This window comes from Bufo gargarizans, chromosome 6, assembly GCF_014858855.1.
Source record: "Bufo gargarizans isolate SCDJY-AF-19 chromosome 6, ASM1485885v1, whole genome shotgun sequence".
Lineage (NCBI taxonomy): Eukaryota > Metazoa > Chordata > Amphibia > Anura > Bufonidae > Bufo > Bufo gargarizans.
The window spans coordinates 51844084-51865476 of record NC_058085.1 but is presented as its reverse complement, the minus strand read 5'-3'; the positions used below and the strand labels follow the sequence as shown (position 1 = coordinate 51865476).

Below are 21393 nucleotides of genomic sequence, written 5' to 3'. Positions count from 1 at the left end.
GTGTCCAAATAATACACTTGCATAATACTGCCATATAGTTCCAGGGATTAGAGGCCATATAAAGTCCAAATAATACACCCACATAATAATAGCATTTAGTACGAGGGATTATAGGGCCATGTAATGTCCAAATAATACACACGCATAATACTGCCACATAGTACCAGGGATTATAGGGTCACATAGTGTTCAAGTAATACATCCACATAATACTTTCATACAGTAGCAGAGTTTTAGGGCGATATAGTGCCAACATAATACCACAATATAGTGCCTCAAAAATTCACCAACATAACACTGCCATATAGCACCAAGGTAATAGTGCCATGTCACCCACACAATACAACCATATAATGCCCAAATAATACTGTCATATAGTACCAAGGTAATAGCGCTAGATGCCACCCACATTATACCACCACAGGTTACCCAAATAATACACCCACATAATACTGTCATATAGTACCAGGCATTATATGGCCATATAATGTCCAAGTAATACACCCACATAATACTGCCATACAGTACCACAGTTTTAGGGTAATATAGTTCCCACATACCACCACCATATAGTGCCTAAATAATACACCCACATAACAGTGCCATATAGTACCAAGCTAATAGCGCCATATGGTGCCCACATAATACAACCAATATAGTGCCAAAATAATACACCCAAATAATATTGCCATCTAGCACCAAGGTAATAGCGCCATGTCGTCCACTCAATACAACCATATAATTCACAAATACTACCGCTGTTTAGTACCAAGATAATAGTGCTAAATGCCATCCACATAATACAATACGTTACCTAAATAAAACTGTTATATAGTACCGAGCATTATATGGCCATATAATGTCCAAACAATATACCCACATAATACTGTCCTACAGTACCAGTTTTACGGCAATATAGTGCCCACATACAACCACCATACAGTGCCTAAATAATACACCCACATTACACTGCCATATATTACCAAGCTAATAGCGCCATATGCCGCCCACATAATACAACCATATAGTACCAACAGCTAAAAGCGCCATATGCTGCTCATGTAAACCACCATATAGTGCCCAAATAATAAACCCACATGCCATTTAGTACCAAGGTAATAGTGCCATGTCATCCACACAATACAACCATATAATGCCCAAATAATACTGTCATATAGTACCAAGGTAATAGCGCTAAATGCCACCCACATTATACCACCATAGGTTACCCAAATAATACACCCACATAATACTGTCATATAGTACCAGGCATTATATGGCCATATAATGTCCAAGTAATACACCCACATAATACTGCCATACAGTACCACAGTTTTAGGGTAATATAGTTCCCACATACCACCACCATATAGTGCCAAACTATATACCCACATAATACTGTCCTACAGTACCAGTTTTACGGCAATATAGTGCCCACATACAACCATACAGTGCCTAAATAATACACCCACATAACACTGCCATATATTACCAAGCTAATAGCGCCATATGCCGCCCACATAATACAACCATATAGTACCAACAGCTAAAAGCGCCATATGCTGCTCATGTAAACCACCATATAGTGCCCAAATACACCAACACAATATTGCAATAGTACCAAGGTAATAGCACCATATGGTGCTCAAATAATAAACCCACATGCCATTTAGTACCAAGGTAATAGCGCTATATGCCACCCATATAATATGCAGTTCACCACAATAGTACCCATACACACATAGAATAGATTCCTCTCCTTGGGGTCTCCGAGGATAGAGGAGCCCTTCGCAATTGCCTAGTTTGCCACACCAGAGGACCTGCTATGAAACTCTACTGTGCCCTATAAGTGCCTGCTGCAGAGCCTCTTTTTTGTAGAGGAAACACGATCTTCACGATAATCATTAATAAGTGTGATCAACTTGTCAAAATGAGGTTCTGCGGCAGCTGAGGCTATTATACTGCCTGCCTAAATAGTGTCGCCTCCATACAGAGCCACTTATCCCCTGGTGTGATCGCTCCCTCTGCAGAAACATTACAGACATCAGTAGGTAAACCCACTGCCTCCGGTGTTATCTGGGTGCAGGGTCCACAGACTATTCGGATAGCTCTGCCCACTACCCTTGGATGCGTTACCCCTCGGCCAGGTGACCAGACTTCTCGCTCAGTGTTAGCCATAGAAGGGGGATTAGCTGGAAAACCTAAAAAACTGCAGCAGTGGCGATAGGGAGGGGGGCCATGTCCTGCAGAGTTTTAATTTAATTCCAAATTTCTGGTATCGATTTATATATTTTTTTTAAATATAAAAATCCCTTCTGTGATTTACCAGACAAGATGCTGGGTTCTGGGGGGAGCTAAGACCACCACCCGCTCCTCTCCTGCTGCCACCGTATTAAGTGCAGAGCAAGTACAAACACGTTTTTGCTGAGGTAGTGATCCCGTTTGTGGGGGCTGGAGAGTGGCTTTAATGCCAAGGCCGCAGTTGGGCGCTGAAAAGGGGGGGGGGGGGGGGAGGGGGGCGCTCGCACAGGGACATCTGGCATCCAAAGGACCTGATAACGTGTAGGTTCTTTGTGCACAGACAAAGGATTCCCAGAGAGTGGCGTGCTGAATCATCAGGGGGTCCTCGATGGCAGACAGCACCTAACAAAAGCACCATGAGGGGTGGGCATTAACCCACTCCTTGCTGGACTCAATGCATTCCCAGTGACACCACGGAGGAGCTGCCTGGCACAATGCTTTTACGCTACACTTGGCAAGCTATTAAAAAGGGGCAGAACTTACATCTGTAAGATATCCTATTCCGGCATCAAAGATGATTGTTAAGAATTTCAGCTTTGGTGCCAGGTACCTCTGGCATTACTTAAAATTGGCAGTGCCCAAGGACTTCCTTGAGACAGTAAAGATTCTACCAAAGGGAGCAGTAGTGAAACCAGTGGCATGGCCCTTCAGGCTGTGCCATTAACTGGTCAGAATGGTAGCATGGTTGGGGCACTTAAATGTTCAGCAAACATGGCCATTGTGGCACCACTGCCGGTTATCAATGCCCATGGTACATCCTGGGGATAAGAGGGTGGTATCAGACCTGCAGGCACCTTAAACCATCACTGTAGCAGGCACTCAAGACTGTAATGTTTCCCCCACCAGCCTCCCATCAAGTGCAGCACCACCTATCCCTGGTAGGGTGCTTTTCCTGTAAGTGCCACCTCCTAGCACAGGCATCAGCACTGTTGCTCTCCAGCTGCTGTAACAACTCCCAGCATGCACACTTTGTAACTTCCACAGAAATGGAAGGATTCTGTGAGTTGTAGTTTCAGAACAGCTGGAGGGTGCAGATCCTTGCCCTAGCACAGGGTATCAGCAACCTTCAGTACCCCAGATGTGGTGAAACTAAAACTCCCAACATGCTCCACTCACTTCTATGGGAATTCTGAAAACAGCTAAGCAAGTGTGCATGCTGGGAGTTAGTTTCACTACAGATAGTGCTGGAGGTTGCTGATGCCTGCCCTAGCAGGTACCAGAGCGAGCAAAGGGAACTGTGCAAGGAGACAGCCAGCAGGGCAATGTGCTCTACTGAACCATAATTACAGTTGGCGTAGCCAGCAGGCACATGCCCAATTATATCAGATGCTGAATACATTGCACTGCTGAAAACTCATCTTCACACCCTGAAAGTAGTGGAGATTTGACCTGTGATGCTGTAAGCTCCGGGGGTGCCCAAGAGCAGAGGTGCCAGAGCATGCTCAGATGCCCAAAATGCTTTCTTACCTGTTACCATGGACCACGCACTAGTTCAGTTCTAGTCTTCAGCATCCACTTACAATAGGAAAAAACCTGCACCTGACCGCTATGACACTGGATGGGAATCACTGGTTACGTAACAGCCAGGACTAGTTCTGCCGCACATAAAGGAGCACCCTGTCTACTTAAGTGATTGGATCACCCCTTTAAGAGCATCAGATGCCTCAAAGTGACTGCTACTCCTGCGAGTCAGTGCTAGTGTGGGGTCTGTTAGTTGATCACTGCAGGGGTGAATACTAGGAAAACCTTGTGATGGTCTAGACCAGGGATGTCCAACCTGTGGCCCAACTGTTGCAAAACTACAATTCCCAGCATGCAGCTGTAGTTTTGAAACAGCTAGAGGGCCACAGGTTGGGCATCCCTGGTTTAGACTCTACATCACCACTGAACCCACTGCTTCTCAGGATGGATGAAGGTGCTAGCAGTAAGACCCCCCCCAATTAAGTGTAGCATACTGGTAAGATGTGAATGCCCTTTTCGGGATGACAGTTTCAGTGTGGGAACCTCTGATGATCTGGTTGTACCTGAGCAGAGTGGTTTTGGGAAGTAAATGACAAACCCAGGGGGTACAAGACAAGAGCCCACGTGTGAGGACCCCTAGGGGTTGACAGCTGGAAGTAACACAGGCAGACAGGTTCTCTTTACTGCAGCGCTTTATTTCTTACACAATGAAGTGTTTCTGGGAGTTACAATTTTCAACTTCAGGATGACTTACAAATTTTGGTTTTCTACTGTCATGTGAACATTAAGGCAACATACAAAAAAAATTTACATAAATTAACTTGGATGAATAAATTTACAGGTGTAAATTCTTCAGACCCATGTTCAATGCTGGAATAGAAACTTGGGCTAAGAAAAGAAAACCTGGTTCTAAGGCCTGGAGGCCATGGTTTTTTAATTCCTGACCATACTAGAAAAAGTGTGGCAAGATGAAGTGAAAATTCCTTCATGAACTCCTACCAGCCTCAGAAGTGAAATTCTGGAATATTAAGCGCTAAGAAAATTGGATACCTGGAAGCCTAAAACCTCAAGATACCCTGTACACATCTCCAAGCTCGACTTCTCCCCTAGGAAGGCCCAAAGGGAGAGAAGTGTCATGAACAATACTGACGCAGATCGGCAGCCTTTCACGGAAATGCTTCTTTTCTACGCAAGCCTTAGCTTAAATGGACACCCAGACTGAATGCCAACCAGGTTCGGTATCGGAGATGTGTACAGGGTATGGATGCTAGCACTGACACCACGGGAATGGGTTTTTCAAGAGACAGGTCCAAGTCTTGCAATACAAAAAATGAAAAAAAAAAAATCCCAACAAGGTCGTGACTTAAGAATGTCTCACATTCCGAGGGCAAGTTCGTTTGGAAGTTGGCTCTATTCCAGTTTCACGAGGCTAGCATGAGGTGTACACATTTGCCGAGGCAAATTAATACTTGAAGAACTCATGCAGCAAATGCAAGGCATCTGCTAGCAGTCCATTTAGAAGCATTTACGGTGAACGATGGATGGGCCGGACTCATCGTATTCCTGCTTGCTGATCCACATCTGTTGGAAGGTGGAGAGGGAAGCCAAGATGGAGCCACCAATCCAGACAGAGTATTTACGCTCAGGTGGTGCAATGATCTGTTGAAGAAGAGCAGAGCAGTTAGTACCTGGGGGTAACCTCCAGCATCTCATGTACCTGTGAAGATCACACTCATGCCAAGGCTCACCTTAATTTTCATTGTGCTAGGAGCAAGGGCAGTGATTTCCTTCTGCATTCTGTCAGCAATGCCAGGGTACATGGTGGTACCTCCAGACAGGACAGTGTTGGCATACAGGTCCTTACGGATATCTACATCGCACTTCATGATGGAGTTGAAGGTGGTTTCATGGATACCGCAGGATTCCATACCTACAGGAGAAATAAGACATATGGTTAGTCTACTACCCATTATTGGCAATGGACTGGTCAGGCTGGGGCCTTCAACACCATTATAGGCCTAGTATCAAAGACCAGATACGTACCCAAGAAGGATGGCTGGAAGAGGGCCTCTGGACACCTGAACCTCTCGTTTCCAATGGTGATGACTTGACCGTCAGGCAATTCATAGCTCTTTTCCAGGGATGAGGATGAGGCAGCGGTTGCCATCTCTTGCTCGAAGTCCAAAGCTACATAGCAGAGTTTCTCCTTGATGTCACGCACAATTTCTCTTTCAGCTGTGGTGGTGAAGCTGTAGCCTCTCTCAGTCAAGATCTTCATGAGGTAGTCTGTCAGGTCACGGCCAGCCAAGTCCAGACGCAGGATGGCGTGAGGCAGGGCATAGCCTTCATAGATGGGCACTGTGTGGGTAACACCATCACCAGAGTCCATCACGATACCAGTGGTACGACCAGAGGCATACAGGGACAGCACAGCCTGGATGGCAACGTACATGGCTGGGGTGTTGAAGGTCTCAAACATAATCTAGAAAAAAAAGAAACATGGTTACTCCATGCACTGCTGGCGGGCACACCCCAAACCATGCTTGAACATGCCGTCATGCAGGTTAAAAAAAAAACTAGAGAAACCAGTGAAGGAAGAACAGAACAAGCAGAAACCAAAAATAACGAAACAGAAACCTGAGACTTCAGGAGGGAAATGCCAGGAGAGGTAGAGAGCCCTGGAAATATCGAAAGAAACATGGAGTCTGAGAAAAATGGAGAAATGAGGTTTACAGGAAGTGTCCCGGAGAAATGAGGAAGTGGTGGGGGAAGGGCGGGGACATACCTGGGTCATCTTTTCTCTGTTTGCTTTGGGGTTCAGGGGGGCTTCTGTGAGCAAGACTGGGTGCTCCTCTGGGGCAACACGCAGCTCATTGTAGAAGGTGTGATGCCAGATCTTCTCCATGTCATCCCAGTTGGTGACAATGCCGTGTTCAATGGGGTACTTCAGGGTCAGGATACCTCTCTTGCTCTGGGCCTCATCACCTACGTAACTGTCCTTCTGACCCATACCAACCATGACACCCTAATAGAAGAGTAACAAGTCATAATTATAGCAACTAGTCACTACAGGATAAGGGGCGATACAAAGCAGAGAAATCTCAAAGGCGACAAACCTGATGTCTTGGGCGACCAACGATGGAAGGGAAGACTGCACGGGGAGCATCATCTCCAGCAAAGCCGGCTTTGCACATACCAGAGCCATTGTCAACGACAAGTGCGGCAATTTCCTCCTCACACATTTTTACTGCAAGACAAAAAATAAAAAGTTTAGGTTAAGTAGTGTAAACAATGGGGGGCGTGCATATAGGCTACACACTAAGGACTGCCCAGTGAATGCCAACATGCATCAGATTACAGCCATGGGTGCACAGACTAGGGCCTAAACAGTGCCACCCTGTGGCCAACACAAGGGATAGCACTCCCATCTAGAGGATAGACCAGGGATCAGCAGAGATAGATATATACTGTGAAACTACAACTCCCAGCATGCAAACATGTTCAGCTGCTCCTCTGACTCCCATAGAAGTGAATGAGGTATCCAAGGAGTTGTCGTTTCTGAAGAGCTGGATTGCAAGAGGTTGCTGATCCCTGGGGGTAGACCTCACTAGGAGAGAGCACAGGGCTAACCTTATAAGAATGCCAGGTGACTTTGTAATAAACGAGTTGGCATGACTGCATCAAGTATTATAAGAAGGTGTCAGATAATGCAGGCCTATGGGCACACCCCCAGCCAGTGAGGGCCTCGCCCTGACACATGCGCTCACTCTTGGCCCGGAGCACAGTCTGAGCTCCTGACCACACCCAACTCCCCAGACAAGACACAGGAAACTGCACAACTCCAGCCCCGCCCACAAGACGCTGAACGTTTGAATCTCCCTCCCACCGCGCAGCCAATCAGCAGCTGTGTGCCCTAATATGGAAGCAACAGAATCTTCGAAACCACGCCCTCCTAAAGCCAGCTTTCAAGAAAGCCCAGGGCGTGGTTTAATCCATTCACAGCATGAGGGGGGGAGGAAGACAGCATGATACCTCAGTCATAGCCAGAGGAGGGGTGTGTCAGCGTATGACGCATGCACCCCTTTCCTGTGTGGTACAATCCCCCTCCCTCAGCTATAAGACTGGCGCCTCAGCCCGCGCAAACTGACAGCGCAGCTCCCCACCCCCCTCCGCCCTTCATGCACCCTCCCCTCCGAGGCCTCGTCACCCTCAGCGGACAAAAGCCGGTGGCCACCCCGCCCTGCAAAGGCACCTGTCACCCTGCCAACACCGGCAGAAAGCAGCCTCCAACGGTCACAGCCCACGGTTCTTTGTACTACGAGGCGGGCTTGGCCTTGCAGTGCGACACTTGCGGTTACAATGTCATTACATTCAGCGCCCAGCCTTCCAGAAACTTCTACCGTATGCAATGATTTGTAGCACACCCGGCATTCACTACAGACAGTTACATCCACATCACGACAATGGAAAACGCCCTTTCTTTACGGCTCAAGCCACCAAGGAGGCATGTTGGGATTTGTAGTTCCACGCTCCATACATGCAATCCACTGCGACACAACCGAAACTATTAGCCTTCACTATTAGCCTTCAGCCCAGGAAAGGCTGCAGCTTCTTCCACCGCCCACACCCACCGAGACCACCGAGAACCGCCAAGCACACATGCCAGCACCAGGACACCGCCCGGAGCACATCGGAAAACCGGCAAGGCCGCCATTAACTAGCAACACCTTACATCGCCCCGTAATAGTAAACGCTCTTGAAATTGTTCTTTACCTTAAGAGCTGGTGGGGTTTCCTTAACGGATACAGAAGCTGGAATAGGTTGTGTTGTCAAGTCCGCTGCCGCCGGCTGAGTGAGACTCACTAACGGCCAGTTATGCTATTTAAGTTCGCCGGTTGGAAGCCCCGCCCCCAGCGCGAGGACTGAACATCGCCAAATATGGGCATCTTTCAGAAACAAGAGGCTCCATTGGCCGGCGGGGCGGGGGAGGAGGCGTGGCTGGTGGAGGTAAGCACGCCTCTCCCGGAACCCTTGAAGCTGCATGAGGCTATGGCGGGCCGCTGGGAAGGCGTGTGCGGCCCTGACAGCGTCACGAGAGCCGGGCCCAGCCCTGCTGCCGTCCACAGTCATTACTGCTTATAGGACGTTTTATTGTCTGCTGTGGGGCTGGGCGCAGTCACCTGAAAGCGACAATTAGAGTGTTAGCTCCTGGGTGCAAGTGGCAATGTGTGTGGTGCTCGTGAAGGAGCCTCATACTTCATAGGAGCCCCCCTCTATCCCCAAGACGCAGGGGTGTGGTCATGTAGTCGCCCCCTGGAGCCATACCCTACTTCACCCCTGACTAGTGTAGCCCCAGCCATATTCTGCAGGGTCCAGCGCCAATCCCAGGCCTACACATAGGTGCCGCCGCCCTATACGGGCTAGATGTATGAAAGCCTGGGGGCATGCAGTCTGCAGTCTATATGGTGGTGGTGCAAGTGCTGGAGTCCCACCTGGGCCTAGGAGGGGTGGGGGTCCTGTGCCACAGGAGAGGGCAGAGGGGCTATGCTGCATAAGAGGGCAGGACGTGTGGCACTAGGCAGAGGGGGGGGGGGGCAATCCTACAAAAGAGGGCAGGGTGTGGCACTGGGGAGAGGGGGGCTATGCTACAAAAGAGGGCAGGATATGTGGCTCTAGGCAGAGGGGGCTATCCTACAAAAGAGGGCAGGGTGTGGCACTGGGGAGAGGGGGCTATGCTACAAAAGAGGGCAGGGTGTGTGGCACTAGGCAGAGGGGGCTATGCTGCATTAGAGGGCAGGGTGTGTGGCACTAGGCAGAGGGGGCTATGCTGCATTAGAGGGCAGGGTGTGTGGCACTGGGCGGAGGGGGCTGTGCTACATAAGAGGGCAGGGCGTGTGGCACTGGGTGGAGGGGGCTGTGCTACATAAGAGGGCAGGGCGTGTGGCACTGGGTGGAGGGGGTTGGCTCCAGGTGTATGTGGGATTTTAGGTAATGGTCAGAGTGCATCCACTGCCTGCCTCATATTGATCCAGTGGGCCCTGCCATCCTCATTCATTATTATAAGCCCATTACAGGCCTACAATATTGCACATGACACGGGGCCCCTATGCCCCTATGCCCCATTAAAGGCCTGCAGTATTATACATGACACTTGGGGCCCCTATGCCCCATTAGAGGCCTGCAGTATTATACATGACACTGGGGGCCCCTATGCCCCATTAGAGGCCTGCAGTATTATACATGACACTGGGGGCCCCTATGCCCCATTAGATGCCTGCAGTATTATACATGACACTGGGGGCCCCTATGCCCCATTAGATGCCTGCAGTATTATACATGACACTGGGGGCCCTTATGCCCCATTAGAGGCCTGCAGTATTATAGATGACACTGGGGGCCCCTATGCCCCATTAGAGGCCTGCAGTATTGCACATGTACAGATGAGCTCTGGGGCCCGTGAGCTGTGTGTTCACCTGTGGCTGTGACACATACATTTCCTATGTGTGCAGTGAGTAATCACTGACTGCAGGTCATGTACATGGGCGCGCCTGGCACTCAGCCTGCAGGGGTGAGCTAAATAACAAGGAGAGGGTGAGGGTGGCATATCATTAGGACCCATGGTGCCACAGCTTGGCACCGGCACTACTCCCACTCCTTGGATACCTTATATCAGGGTCTTATATAGCAGGGCTTTGGGCTGTGCCCATGATAGGCTGCACCTATAAGTGCCACTGCTGCCAGCCTATAGCTGCCCGGCCTCCCTGTTATGTGCTTCCATACAACTCTCTCCTGAAAGGAAACTACTGTGAGCGTCCGGAGGAATGTCTGCTCCTTCCTGCTTCCTGCCAGGGGGTCTTCAGGTCACACACAGAAGGGGGCATTGGCAGGGTCTCCTGCTGCAGTCTGCAGCCCCACAATGTAACGACTCTTCAGCTCTGACAAGGTCATCACTTTGCATTTGCCTAATGATTTGCAAGATGGAAATGATGAGGGAAAGTTTTCCAGCGCTGGCCTTCCCCTCCCCTCCCCCCCGTCTTCTTGCACCAGGATGTGAATGCAGTGCTGACTGTGCGCAGCAGACAATGGCCGCCCTCTTACCTGCACAAACACCTCATTCTTTACCGGGCAATTTCTTCTAATTGATTTATCTATCGTTTAATGGCCGACCTTGACTTCCTGCTGCCGGGATGTGCTACTTCTCCTTTAAATCCGTGCTGCACCATTTCCTGCCTGTTTTTAACCCCTCCAGCCCCGTGCAGGATGCCTCGTGCTTCTCATAGGCCCTGACCCCTTGTGTGTTTGCCTAAATCGTGCAGGGACAGGATGCCCCCCGATCTACCCCATATGACCCCAGTAGAAGAGCCGCGTACACGCCCTTCCTGCTGGAGATGGAAATGCTGCAGTCCGGGCTTTGCATCAATCTTGACATTCATGCGATTATCTCACCCGGTGACACAGCAGGATCCGCGCTAGGCCTTAGGATGAGGAGATGCTCTGCGATCCATCTTTACCGTCAGCTCATTGCTCTCCTTAAAGGGCCAGTGGAGTTCCTATATACTGGCTGTTAGCACAGTAAAATGATACACATTACAGGCGTTTGATTGTGTCCACTGATATCGCCGAAACTTGGGAGTAACTTGAGCCTACTGAATCGATTAGTCATGTCTAGTTGGGGCAAGATGCGTCCATGCAAAGTAGGCATGCTCTGCTGGATTTGGGGGTATCTAGTCAACCCCCCCCCATCACGGGGCAGTCCATGTAATGCAAGGGCACTGGTTTTCTATACTAGTAGTACTACCCGGGGTGTATAGTGCATTGCTATACAAGGCCGCGCTGCAGCCTCCATCCTAGGAGTGTGATAAAAGGGACATCACAGTCAGCTGCGGTGATTATGTAAAGCATCTGGATCTCACCTTTACCTCCTGCTCCGAGCCGGGGCCATAAAAAAATAAAAAACGCATTGCAACGTCGAACGTGAGCAAAGTTCACTTCCTTCACGGCACCTACTAGGCCCAAGCTGTACGTCCTGCCCCATTCACTGCAGTATTCCAGGAATTCTAGTAAATATGTCACCGATGCCCTGAATATGCCCTGAATATTGTGCATTCCCAGGTTTGTAACAGGTGCAGGAAAACGCCTGTGTGAGTACAGAGAGCATCTTCAAAACGCGGCACCCACAGGTTTACACTGTGTCCGAGACAAAGATAGTCAGCGTTTCTCACCTGCGTCAGTACTGACCATTCACTTCAAGAGCAACTTGACTGGAAACCCGTGGAAATCCCCTCTCTCTTAGCTCCAGCTTCTCTCTTCATCCATCCCAGGCCACGCCTAATTATCTCATATTCAGACATCTACTGGCCTTCAACCCTAAGAAACTTACAGACTCTCTATGGTCATTATTGTCCCCAGTCTCTTTCTTCTGCTGTCCTAATCTGGCTGCAAAATACTATGATGACGCCATCAGAATCACCCTGGATGAAGTTGTGCCACCCAACACAGAAGAAGGCAGCCCTGGCACACACCTCAAACTCGATTTATCCGGCGATGCTCCAAGACTGCTGAATGCCCATTGAGAAAATCTCACACACCAATTTTCTTCATTAGAAGTTTATAACTCAGCCAAACAGATTTACTTCACCTGTCATCTCCTCACTATCTGATATTCCCCAAAAAATTCTTTGACACCTTTCACTCCCCCCTCAGTCCTAAAGTGCAGGCGCCGATCACTGACCTCTGTGCTGAAAATCTGGCCACCTACTTCAAAGAGAAAATTGACAACATAAGGCATAAAGTCATCTCCGAGGCTCCAAGTGTCATTGACCTTCTTCCCTCCCGCACCTCCACTGGTTCTCATTCTACATTTGACCCAGTCACAGAAGAAGTCATCTCCAAGCTCATCTCTTCTTCTCAACCTACTACCTGCAGTAGTGATCCTGTTCCCTCACAACCTCCTCCAGTCTCTCTGACCAACTGTCAAAAACTCTAATTTTAACCCTGATCCCTTCCCGCCTCAATTACTGTAACTCATTAATAATTAGACCCCCCTCTCCAATCCATCCTGAATGCAGCCACCAGGTTCATTTATCTGTCTGACAGCTACTCTGATTCCCCTGCCCTGTGCCAGTCACTTCTCCAATGCCTCTGCCCTGTGCCAGGAGCTACTCCAATACCTCTGCCCTATGCCAGGCACTACTCCGATGCCCCTGCCCCGTTCCAGTAATTGCCCATACAGTACAGGATTCAATGTAAACTGATTACTTTCACCCACAGTGCTCCACCCCCTTCGTCTCCTCCCTTATCACCCTACCTATGCTCTCCGTTCAGCCAGTGACTTACGACTGACATCCACCATAATCCTCTCATTCCCATCTCCAAGACTTCTCCTGAGCTGCACCAATTCTCTGGAATGCTCTACCCCCAATAAATTAGGTTAAATCCCAACATCCAAAGTTTTAGGTGCTTCCTAAAAACAATTTTTTCACATCTTGCACACCTGCAATTCGCCCACTGGCTCCTGGTATTGCCCATATGGCACAGGTAGGTTTAGCGTTAGGTCCTGAGCTACTTGAGAAACCTTGGGGCGGTGCTCGGGCTCAGACATGTCCTCCACAGTAGGATATGTTGGCTAATCTCTCAATTCTACATCAGTATAAGGGTTTAGTAAGACCGCAGAGTGCACCCGTCTTTGTAAAAGTTATTGTTGTTTTATCCTATCACCTCCGCTGATCTAACTCTTCTTCATTCATATCCCCCTTCAACATCATTCTTCTGAACCTGATCCATGGCCAAATATCCACACCCTATGCACTCGAGAACCTCTACAGCTATCAGCTGGTGACGGCTCATTCAACTTTATATCTACTGTCCTATTGTGTTAAAATGGCCGGACCATTGTACAAATCAAGCACTTGTCACCCCTATCTCCTCATAGATTGTAAGCTCTTGTGAGCAGGGCCTTCATTCCTCTTGTTCCAATTATTGACTTGTCTGTTGCTATGTTATTTATGACTGTACATGAACACCCTGATTGTAAAGCGCTGCGGAATAAAGATTATTATTATTACCACGTGACCCATCTGTAATCTCACGGATGCACTGACCTAAATACATTTTTGGGATTCAGGTAAGTTTTACTTATTCTTTATATAATTGGCAACTTGGTCCTATGCTTTGTTTTTGAAAGCGATTGTCCAGGATTTTGATATTGATAAGTCAATATCTGAGTGGTGGGGGTCCAACTCCCAGAACCCACGCCGAACAGCTGTTTGAAGAGGGTGTGGCCCTCCAGTAAGCTCTGCAGCCTCTTTTGTCATGTCTATCAGTCACATGGCCTAGGCACAGCTCAGTCTCATTCCAGTGAATGGACCTGGACTGCAATACCAAGCATGACCACTATACAGTGGATGGCGCTATGCTTGATGAACTATCCTGTGGATAGCCCAATAATATCAAAATCTTGGACTACCCCATTGTACATTATAATCAGGATTTTGGCTTTCTGTCAGTGAATGGAAATTGTCTTCTATGTATTGGCTCTCTCTTATGTAACAAGATGCAACCCTGGGTATGATCAGAATGGGTCTTCAGCCTCTGAGAGCAATCCTTGAATTTACATTCACAGACGCAGAGATTGAAACACAAGGGGGAATTTATCATTCCCTCCACTCCAATTTTCTGGCATAAAAAGTTGCAAATCTTATCCGCAATTCTACGCTGCCCTTTTCTGAGAAAGTGGTGGGGCCAGTGGGTCCGGCATATTTATCTTCTTTTATGCCAGTTTTCTGCTGTAAAAGAAGACTGAACTCTATGCAAGCTCAGAGCTGACATAGTGTCGGAGGATGCGCCGAATTTATGATGAAGCGTGCGCCTCCTCCGGCAGCGCAGGGAACACCCTAGACTGGCATACATATGGTGAATGAAATGGATGGATCCAAGTAGGAGGGGGCTAAGTCAGATTACTGGAGGGCAATTGGCTGCGGGTCTTCATCTTCTAGTGCCTGCCCTACACTGCATTACACCAAAGCCTGCCAGAGCTGCTGATTTCAGCACACCACTGTCACTGGAATAAACATGCATGACCCGAATTTGCATTATATGGAGGATCATAGCTTTCCGAGGCCGACCATACCCATTGGTTTAACATTGTCTGAACCCCCTGATTGTGGCAGGACCATCCGACCATCTAATATGTCTGTGTGTGGGGGGCTTCCGACTCCGATATCAGAGGGAAAATGCCGGATCCTTTTGTTCTCTGGGGAGATAGGCTGCCAGGAGTATGGCAGCGGTTTACACTCCTCTCCTCACGAGAACACATACAAGCCTGACCAAGCCAAGCATGCATGTTTGTGGACGGTAGCTGACAGCTATCAAAAGTGTATGTCCAGCTTAATGGGTGTAGGACCTCCATTGACCGATCTCTACTATGTGCAAACCATAGCAGGTTCATGGGTACGAAGGTTAGAAGGAACAAGGGATCCAATGGAGCAGCAACCTCTGCGGTATAATTTAGGCTCTGCATGGCGGTATAATTAGACCGCAATACGTATATTGCTTTTAGTTCTCTAGCACTGCTTGATGTGCACATCCAGTGACACTTCTCTTACGTGTTTTGAACCTGTGAGTAGATCTTAGTCATAGCTATTTAACACCTCGGACTTATCCAGCAGATATTTCAGAGCAGTTCCTTAATAGTGTTATTCTTAAATAGAGGTGTGGGGGCTCCCACCACCGCAAATCTGGCTTCTATCTTACTTGGTCCTCACCTTCCATTTCTTGTCGGCTAGCAGCTAGTTCATGAGTATTTCTGCTCTCACAATGACCATGTGTTTAACTGCACAGTCATTGACACCAGGGTCGTCTTTAACGCGGGGCAATAGAGGCAGCTTCCCTGGGCCCAGTTGCTCCTGGGGGGCCCAAGGCAGCTGCCTCTTGAGCCCCGCTGGCCACTGGTGATGTGTGGGGCGGCGTCAGGGCACAGGGAGATGAGCGCTTCCATTGTGGAAGCGCTCATCTCCATAGTCATCTGTATCGCCGTCCTCAGGACACTAAGAAGGGGTATTTTATACTGGGACATTATGGGGGCACCATGGGGACATTAGCTCAACTGGGGGCATTAAAAGGGGGTATTTTTTGCACTGGCACATTATAAGGAGAATTATTACTACTGGGGGGCGTTATGATGGGCTTTATTACTACTGGGGGTCTATGGGGAACATGATTACTAGTATGGACACTATGGCAGCATTATTACTTCTGGGTGGGTCACAGTAGGAACATGTTGGGGGCACTGTAGGAGCACTATTATTACTACCATGTGTGCGCTAGCAGAGAATTATTCCTATTGGGACTTTTAGGAGCACTATTACTGTGGGGGCACCTTGGCACAGTATCAGCTTACCACATTTATTTTTGGGGACGTTATGTTTACACTATTAGTGTCAGGGGCACTATTTGCTGGGCGCAGTTATTTTAGGGCAATGTGTGCCAGTAAGTATTGAAGGGCACTATCTGCATGGTACTACTATTATCAGGGGGTTTATCTGTTTCTGCAGTATAGCATTGGGGAGCACAGTGGCACAGTATTGGGGGTGGTAGGATGATTTGTCCAAAAGATGGGAGGATGATGGAAAAGTAGTAAACTAAGATTTTGTTTGTCAAACTGCAGAGACGAGAAATGGCTGAAAAATGGTGGCCTGGTCTGAAAGGAGAAGATGAGGAAAGAGAACATCTACATCAAAGAGACGTCACTGGATGTAAGAGCTATGTGGCGCTGTATTACCCTGTATGTAGGGGTGGATGGAGAGGTTAGTAGTACAGTACTATCTACACATTGAAAAAAAAAAAGGAATCTGCAAAATACTATATATTTGTGTCAGAAGTTGTGTTTTTTACATTTTTAGAATAATGATGATACAGACATTTTATTTGATACTTTTGTGCTAATTCTTTTTTCTTCTTCTCTATAATAAGGGACACTATAGTCACTATAGACAGCTCTGGATACACCCTCTGCCGGCAGATTAACATGGCCGCACATCTCGCGCGACCTTGGTAATCTCGTGCAATCGCTGTTTGCTACAAGTATGGGCGCATGCTCAAAATGAATCCGCATGAACAAATTTGCATGCGCTGCTAAACGAATTTTAGCAGCATGTGCACAATCGGTTGTTCGGTTTATCAGGCAGATCATACAGTGCATACGGCGATACTCGCAGTCACGGCGCATGCGCAAGGTTATCATGCCCACGCAAGATGTGCGGCCGTGTTAATCTATCCGGACATTAAGGAATCGTCTGTAGAGGGTAACTCCCTCACAAATGTAAAATTCGTTCAGATGAACGAATCAAGTTGTATGAATCGATTCGCTCATTTCTAGCGCGGCTCTGTTACTGGAAGAAAGCAGCCATGTTTTTCTAATCCTCGGCAACCCCTTTAAGGCTGCAGAGTCTGCTTTCAAACAGATCCCACGTCATGGAAAGCGTACAACCACATGGACGCACAATGTAAACAATGGACAATGCATTCATTCATTGGATTCCATTGGGTTTTCCTCACATGCTTTGCATTGCAGGACAAATAGAGCCTAAACATTGAGGTTCACCAGCTTCAAACAACTGGAATTTCTGGTGAGAGGAACCCTCCATGATGTGAGGGCCATCAATCTGTAAAGGGGTTGCCCAAATCGATGCATCCCAGTCTTCCTTCATAGGGCATTGATAGGAGGACACTGGTAGAATGGTGCATGTAAAATATTACTTGTTACGTAGCAGAGAAAGACCTGTTCAGCTCTGACACTTGATTGAATGGAGACTCGGCCAGAGGATCAGTTTTTAGCAATTTAAATCAGCTGCCGGAATGAAAACATTGTTTTCAGTGGAAGACATTCCTGAAGTGCTCTCAGCTAGTGGGAGGGGGGGGGGGGGGGGGGTGACGACGGCGAGATACAAATTTCCACCGAGGATGGTAGCACGTGAGATGAGCACTGGCAGAGGAACGCTCTTGGATTTTCTTTATTTGGTTAAATTCATCCGTCCTATACTTGGTTAGGAATTCTGCTTCTGAAGAGCTCAGCATCCCATAAGGGCTGATAGTTGGACAGAAGCTCGGCTCGTGGTTTGCTGAGATTTTCCAACAGCTACAAGGGTCTATAGTCCAAAGGGCACAGGGCAGAGAATTAGTTTTCATGTCCCGGGGTCTACGGTTAAGGCTACTCGCGTTTTGGGCGGATCTGTCATGGATCTGAAAAAAACTGATCCGTTACAATAATGCAACCGCATGCATCCTTCATGAACGGATCCGGTTGTATTATGTCTTCTATAGCCAAGACGGATCCATGAACTCCATTGAAATTCAATAGGAGACGGATCAATTTTCTATTGTGTCAGAGAAAACGGATCCGTCCGTCCGTTTGGCTCAGTTTCGTCAAGCGGACAGCAAAACGCTGCAGGCAGCGTTTTGGTGTCCGCCTCTAGAGCGGAATGGAGACTGATAGGGGCAAACTGATGCATTCTGAGCGGATCCTTTTCCATTCAGAATGCATTTGGTGTAAAACTGATCCCTTTTGGACCGCTTGTGAGAGCCCTGAACGGATCTCAGAAACGGAAAGCCAAAACGCCAGTGTGAAAGTAGCCTAAGGGTAATGTCAAATTCAGTTCCAACATAGACATCTGACGTGAGTAGACACTTTGAAGAACAATAGGTGAAGAAAGGCGCAATTTACCTATGGGGCAACTTTCCTTTAGGGGTTGGCCAAGACTTATCATAGAGGGACTCCAGATGTGAACAAAAAGAGACTATTGTTGAAATGTGTTTTGGCCAGCAGGTAACACTTCTTCTACATGATCCCTTCGTTAACATGTCTGTTTGGATTGGGGTGGGGGAGAAGAGGTTGTCTACCTGTGAGGCCTCTTATCACTGCTGGGTAAACAATAGAGCCAGCCAGTAAAAAGCAAACATGGCTGTTTTCTATCCAAGAGTGAAAGCCCAGGGGGTCTTAGGTAGCCTCCATTCATATTAGATTAGATTAGCATGTTGGATTCACAGACCTCAATAGTGTTGATCACGAATATTCTACAAAACAAAAAGGGGTGGGGGGGGGGGGGGGTCAGCACATCCCAATGCGTCGGTGCACGTCGCTATGGCTGAAAATACATATAGAACAACACACAGTGCAACAGCACTCTACAAACCAAATAAAGTACAAAGGTATATTGTATTGCAAATGCTATGCTAATAAATTAGAGATGCTTAGCAAATACATTTTGTACAAAATTATTTGAGCCCGTCTGCCGCTGATCACGAATATTCTAATCGCAAATTTTTATTGCGAATATCGGCACTTAGAGAATTTGCAAAGATGTAGAATATAGTGCTATATCTTCCTAATCGTGAATATTCTAGATTTTTTTTAATCAGTAGCCTCCCCCTTGCTTGTGGGCCAATGAGAAGGCTGCAATATCTTTGTCAGACCAATAGGAAAGTTGCCTACCCCTTACTATATAAGAAACTCCCCAGCAGCCATTTTCTGCAGTTTTTTTTTGCAGTTCTGAGAGAGAGAGAGAGAGAGCAGTGTCATTGCTGTTCTCTGTGCTTTCATCTGGATCCTATTCCTTATCCAATTACATTAGTTAGATAGCTCATATATATAATACAGATAGTTACTGGGAGATAGTCAGTGTAGGCTAGATCCTGATATAGTGTAGCTGATAGGTTCCAGTGCAGGGTGTTAGGTAGTGTGATAGGGATTACTGTTTCTCTGCTGTCCATACATACATGCTACAGACATAGCGCTGTGATGTCACAACAATACTTAGTGCACTAATCAGTAATATCTACTCAGACCTGATAAAATGTGAAGTAGCATGTTTTGCACAAAATATATGCGCATCATTAGTGCCGATTTGTGCAATCGCGAAATGGAGATCACAAATTCTAGAATTCACAAATTTATTGCGAATATTATGCAAAACATTCATGAAATATTTCAAGAAAACGAATATTGACTATGCCGTTCATCACTAGACCTCAATCAGGCCATAGACATGAAGGAAAGCCTGCCGGTTCTAAAGAAAATTCTCCAAGAACATATTATATCACAGTTTATTGTCCATTTGGCACTTATGAATACCATGTTCATTCAGGTCGTCCAACATCAACATTTTTGGAAGTCATTTTCCACAGTAGAGTTTGGCTTCATTCCTCCAAAGAAAAGAGACGGTGGAGGGTCACGAACAACCTGGTGGAGGTTCAAGAACAACTGATGGTCCCCAAAAAGTATGTTAAAATACAAATTATTTGCTCAATTTTATCCAGATATCTCTTTAGAAAAAAATATTTGTGTAAAAAGTTATTCTGGAAGAGGATTGTATTAAGAAGATGCCCTTGCCATAGAGGACCTCTGGTGTCTCTACTTTATATAGACGCTCATCCATTTTAGTGGACATTGTCTTCTCAAGTTATTCCTGCAGCAAGAGAAGAACATATTGTGATTGTGGATGAACTTAATTGAAAAGTGGGCAACCCCAGCAGTGAAGCTGCAGCAACATTTATTACTATAGGCACAACTCGTGGCCTCCATTGTGGAGGATGCACAGGAAAAGTTGCTGTACAGCACCAAGACAGCCTCTTCATGTTTTCCCAAGGGTGATCAGCTGACCAAAAAGTCAATTTTGCCATGGAAAGCCACAGCCAGCCAGGCTGTGTAGTTTTAAATGACGGTCATTCAGATTAATGACTGTCCATGCGTTACAGGAACGGCTTGGATCTATCAAAATGGTGGCCACTTTTACAGAGTGGCTCTTCATCCTGAAGAAGAGAGAGGACTCACAACCGCGCCTACGATGTCCATAGCCCTAGGAAGGGCATACAGGCAGAGTATAAAGGCTCCCAAGTTAAAGGGGTGCTTCAGTGTTCTCCCTGAATTGTGCAGGGCAAGGTTTTTTTCTGGAGATCCGATGCTCTCCATGGGTAAACTAAGCGGAGGCCTCCACCTAGCAGTGAGCCCGGAAGCCTCCACCTAGCAGTGCAAAAATTTAAACAAAAAAGTCCATGAAATAACGTTTGCCAGACTGACATTCTTTTTGGCTTCTGTCACATGAAAGGAATCCTACGGATATGTTTGACCTATGCGCCTGTATCTGCAAACAGCAGACTGATACTGGATAATGCACTGCAGGGTTAATACACCCTAAATTAAATGCAGAAACTTCCCGCTTGTAAATAGAGAGCAGAGAGTTCCCGCTAATTCTATGGATCCATCTGGTTGCACTGTAGCTGAGAGTTCCTATAAATAAAATTGAGATTCACTCCAGCAATTATCATGGCACCGCTTATCTCCTGGGTTACTCTGCATTATGGATATCAGTGTTGTCTTCTATGAGGATGCAGTACCGTACATGGTGATCTCGGCCCATACACAGAGCAGCAGGTAGAGCACTGAATAATGGCTCCGGGCACGTATGGCTGGTAGGATATGCTCTTTGCACGGGCATGCCATTGAGCTGAAAGCAATATTATATCCGCATGACTATTTATACACCAGTAAATAAACCACCCACCTCTTCCTTTCTCTGAAGAAACCCATGCACATTACACTGCGCATCTTATTACACATATGCGTGAAAAATAGTACAA

General features: G+C 47.3%; 1 protein-coding gene across 1 annotated transcript; it reads right to left on the bottom strand.

Annotated features, from left to right (window-relative positions):
* Nucleotides 1–4436: 4436 nt before the first annotated feature.
* ACTG1 (actin gamma 1) lies at nt 4437–8686 on the bottom strand. The gene is made up of 6 exons (XM_044296226.1): nt 8536–8686; nt 6879–7009; nt 6548–6787; nt 5806–6244; nt 5511–5692; nt 4437–5421 (listed from the first exon to the last, which is right to left on the bottom strand). Exons 2-6 carry the CDS (start codon nt 7002–7004, stop codon nt 5278–5280), a joined length of 1131 nt encoding a protein of 376 aa, XP_044152161.1. The 5' UTR covers nt 7005–7009; nt 8536–8686; the 3' UTR covers nt 4437–5277.
* Nucleotides 8687–21393: the final 12707 nt, after the last annotated feature.

What these genes read in the sequence shown, in the direction of transcription:
- ACTG1 (XM_044296226.1), bottom strand. Translation starts at nt 7,004, where the DNA reads ATGTGTGAGGAGGAAATTGCCGCACTTGTCGTTGACAATGGCTCTGGT. An exon ending in CTTCCAGCCATCCTTCTTGG is followed by an intron (nt 5,693 to 5,805) that starts GTACGTATCTGG and finishes TTTCTCCTGTAG; the next exon opens with GTATGGAATCCTGCGGTATC. An exon ending in CTAGCACAATGAAAATTAAG is followed by an intron (nt 5,422 to 5,510) that starts GTGAGCCTTGGC and finishes CTTCTTCAACAG; the next exon opens with ATCATTGCACCACCTGAGCG.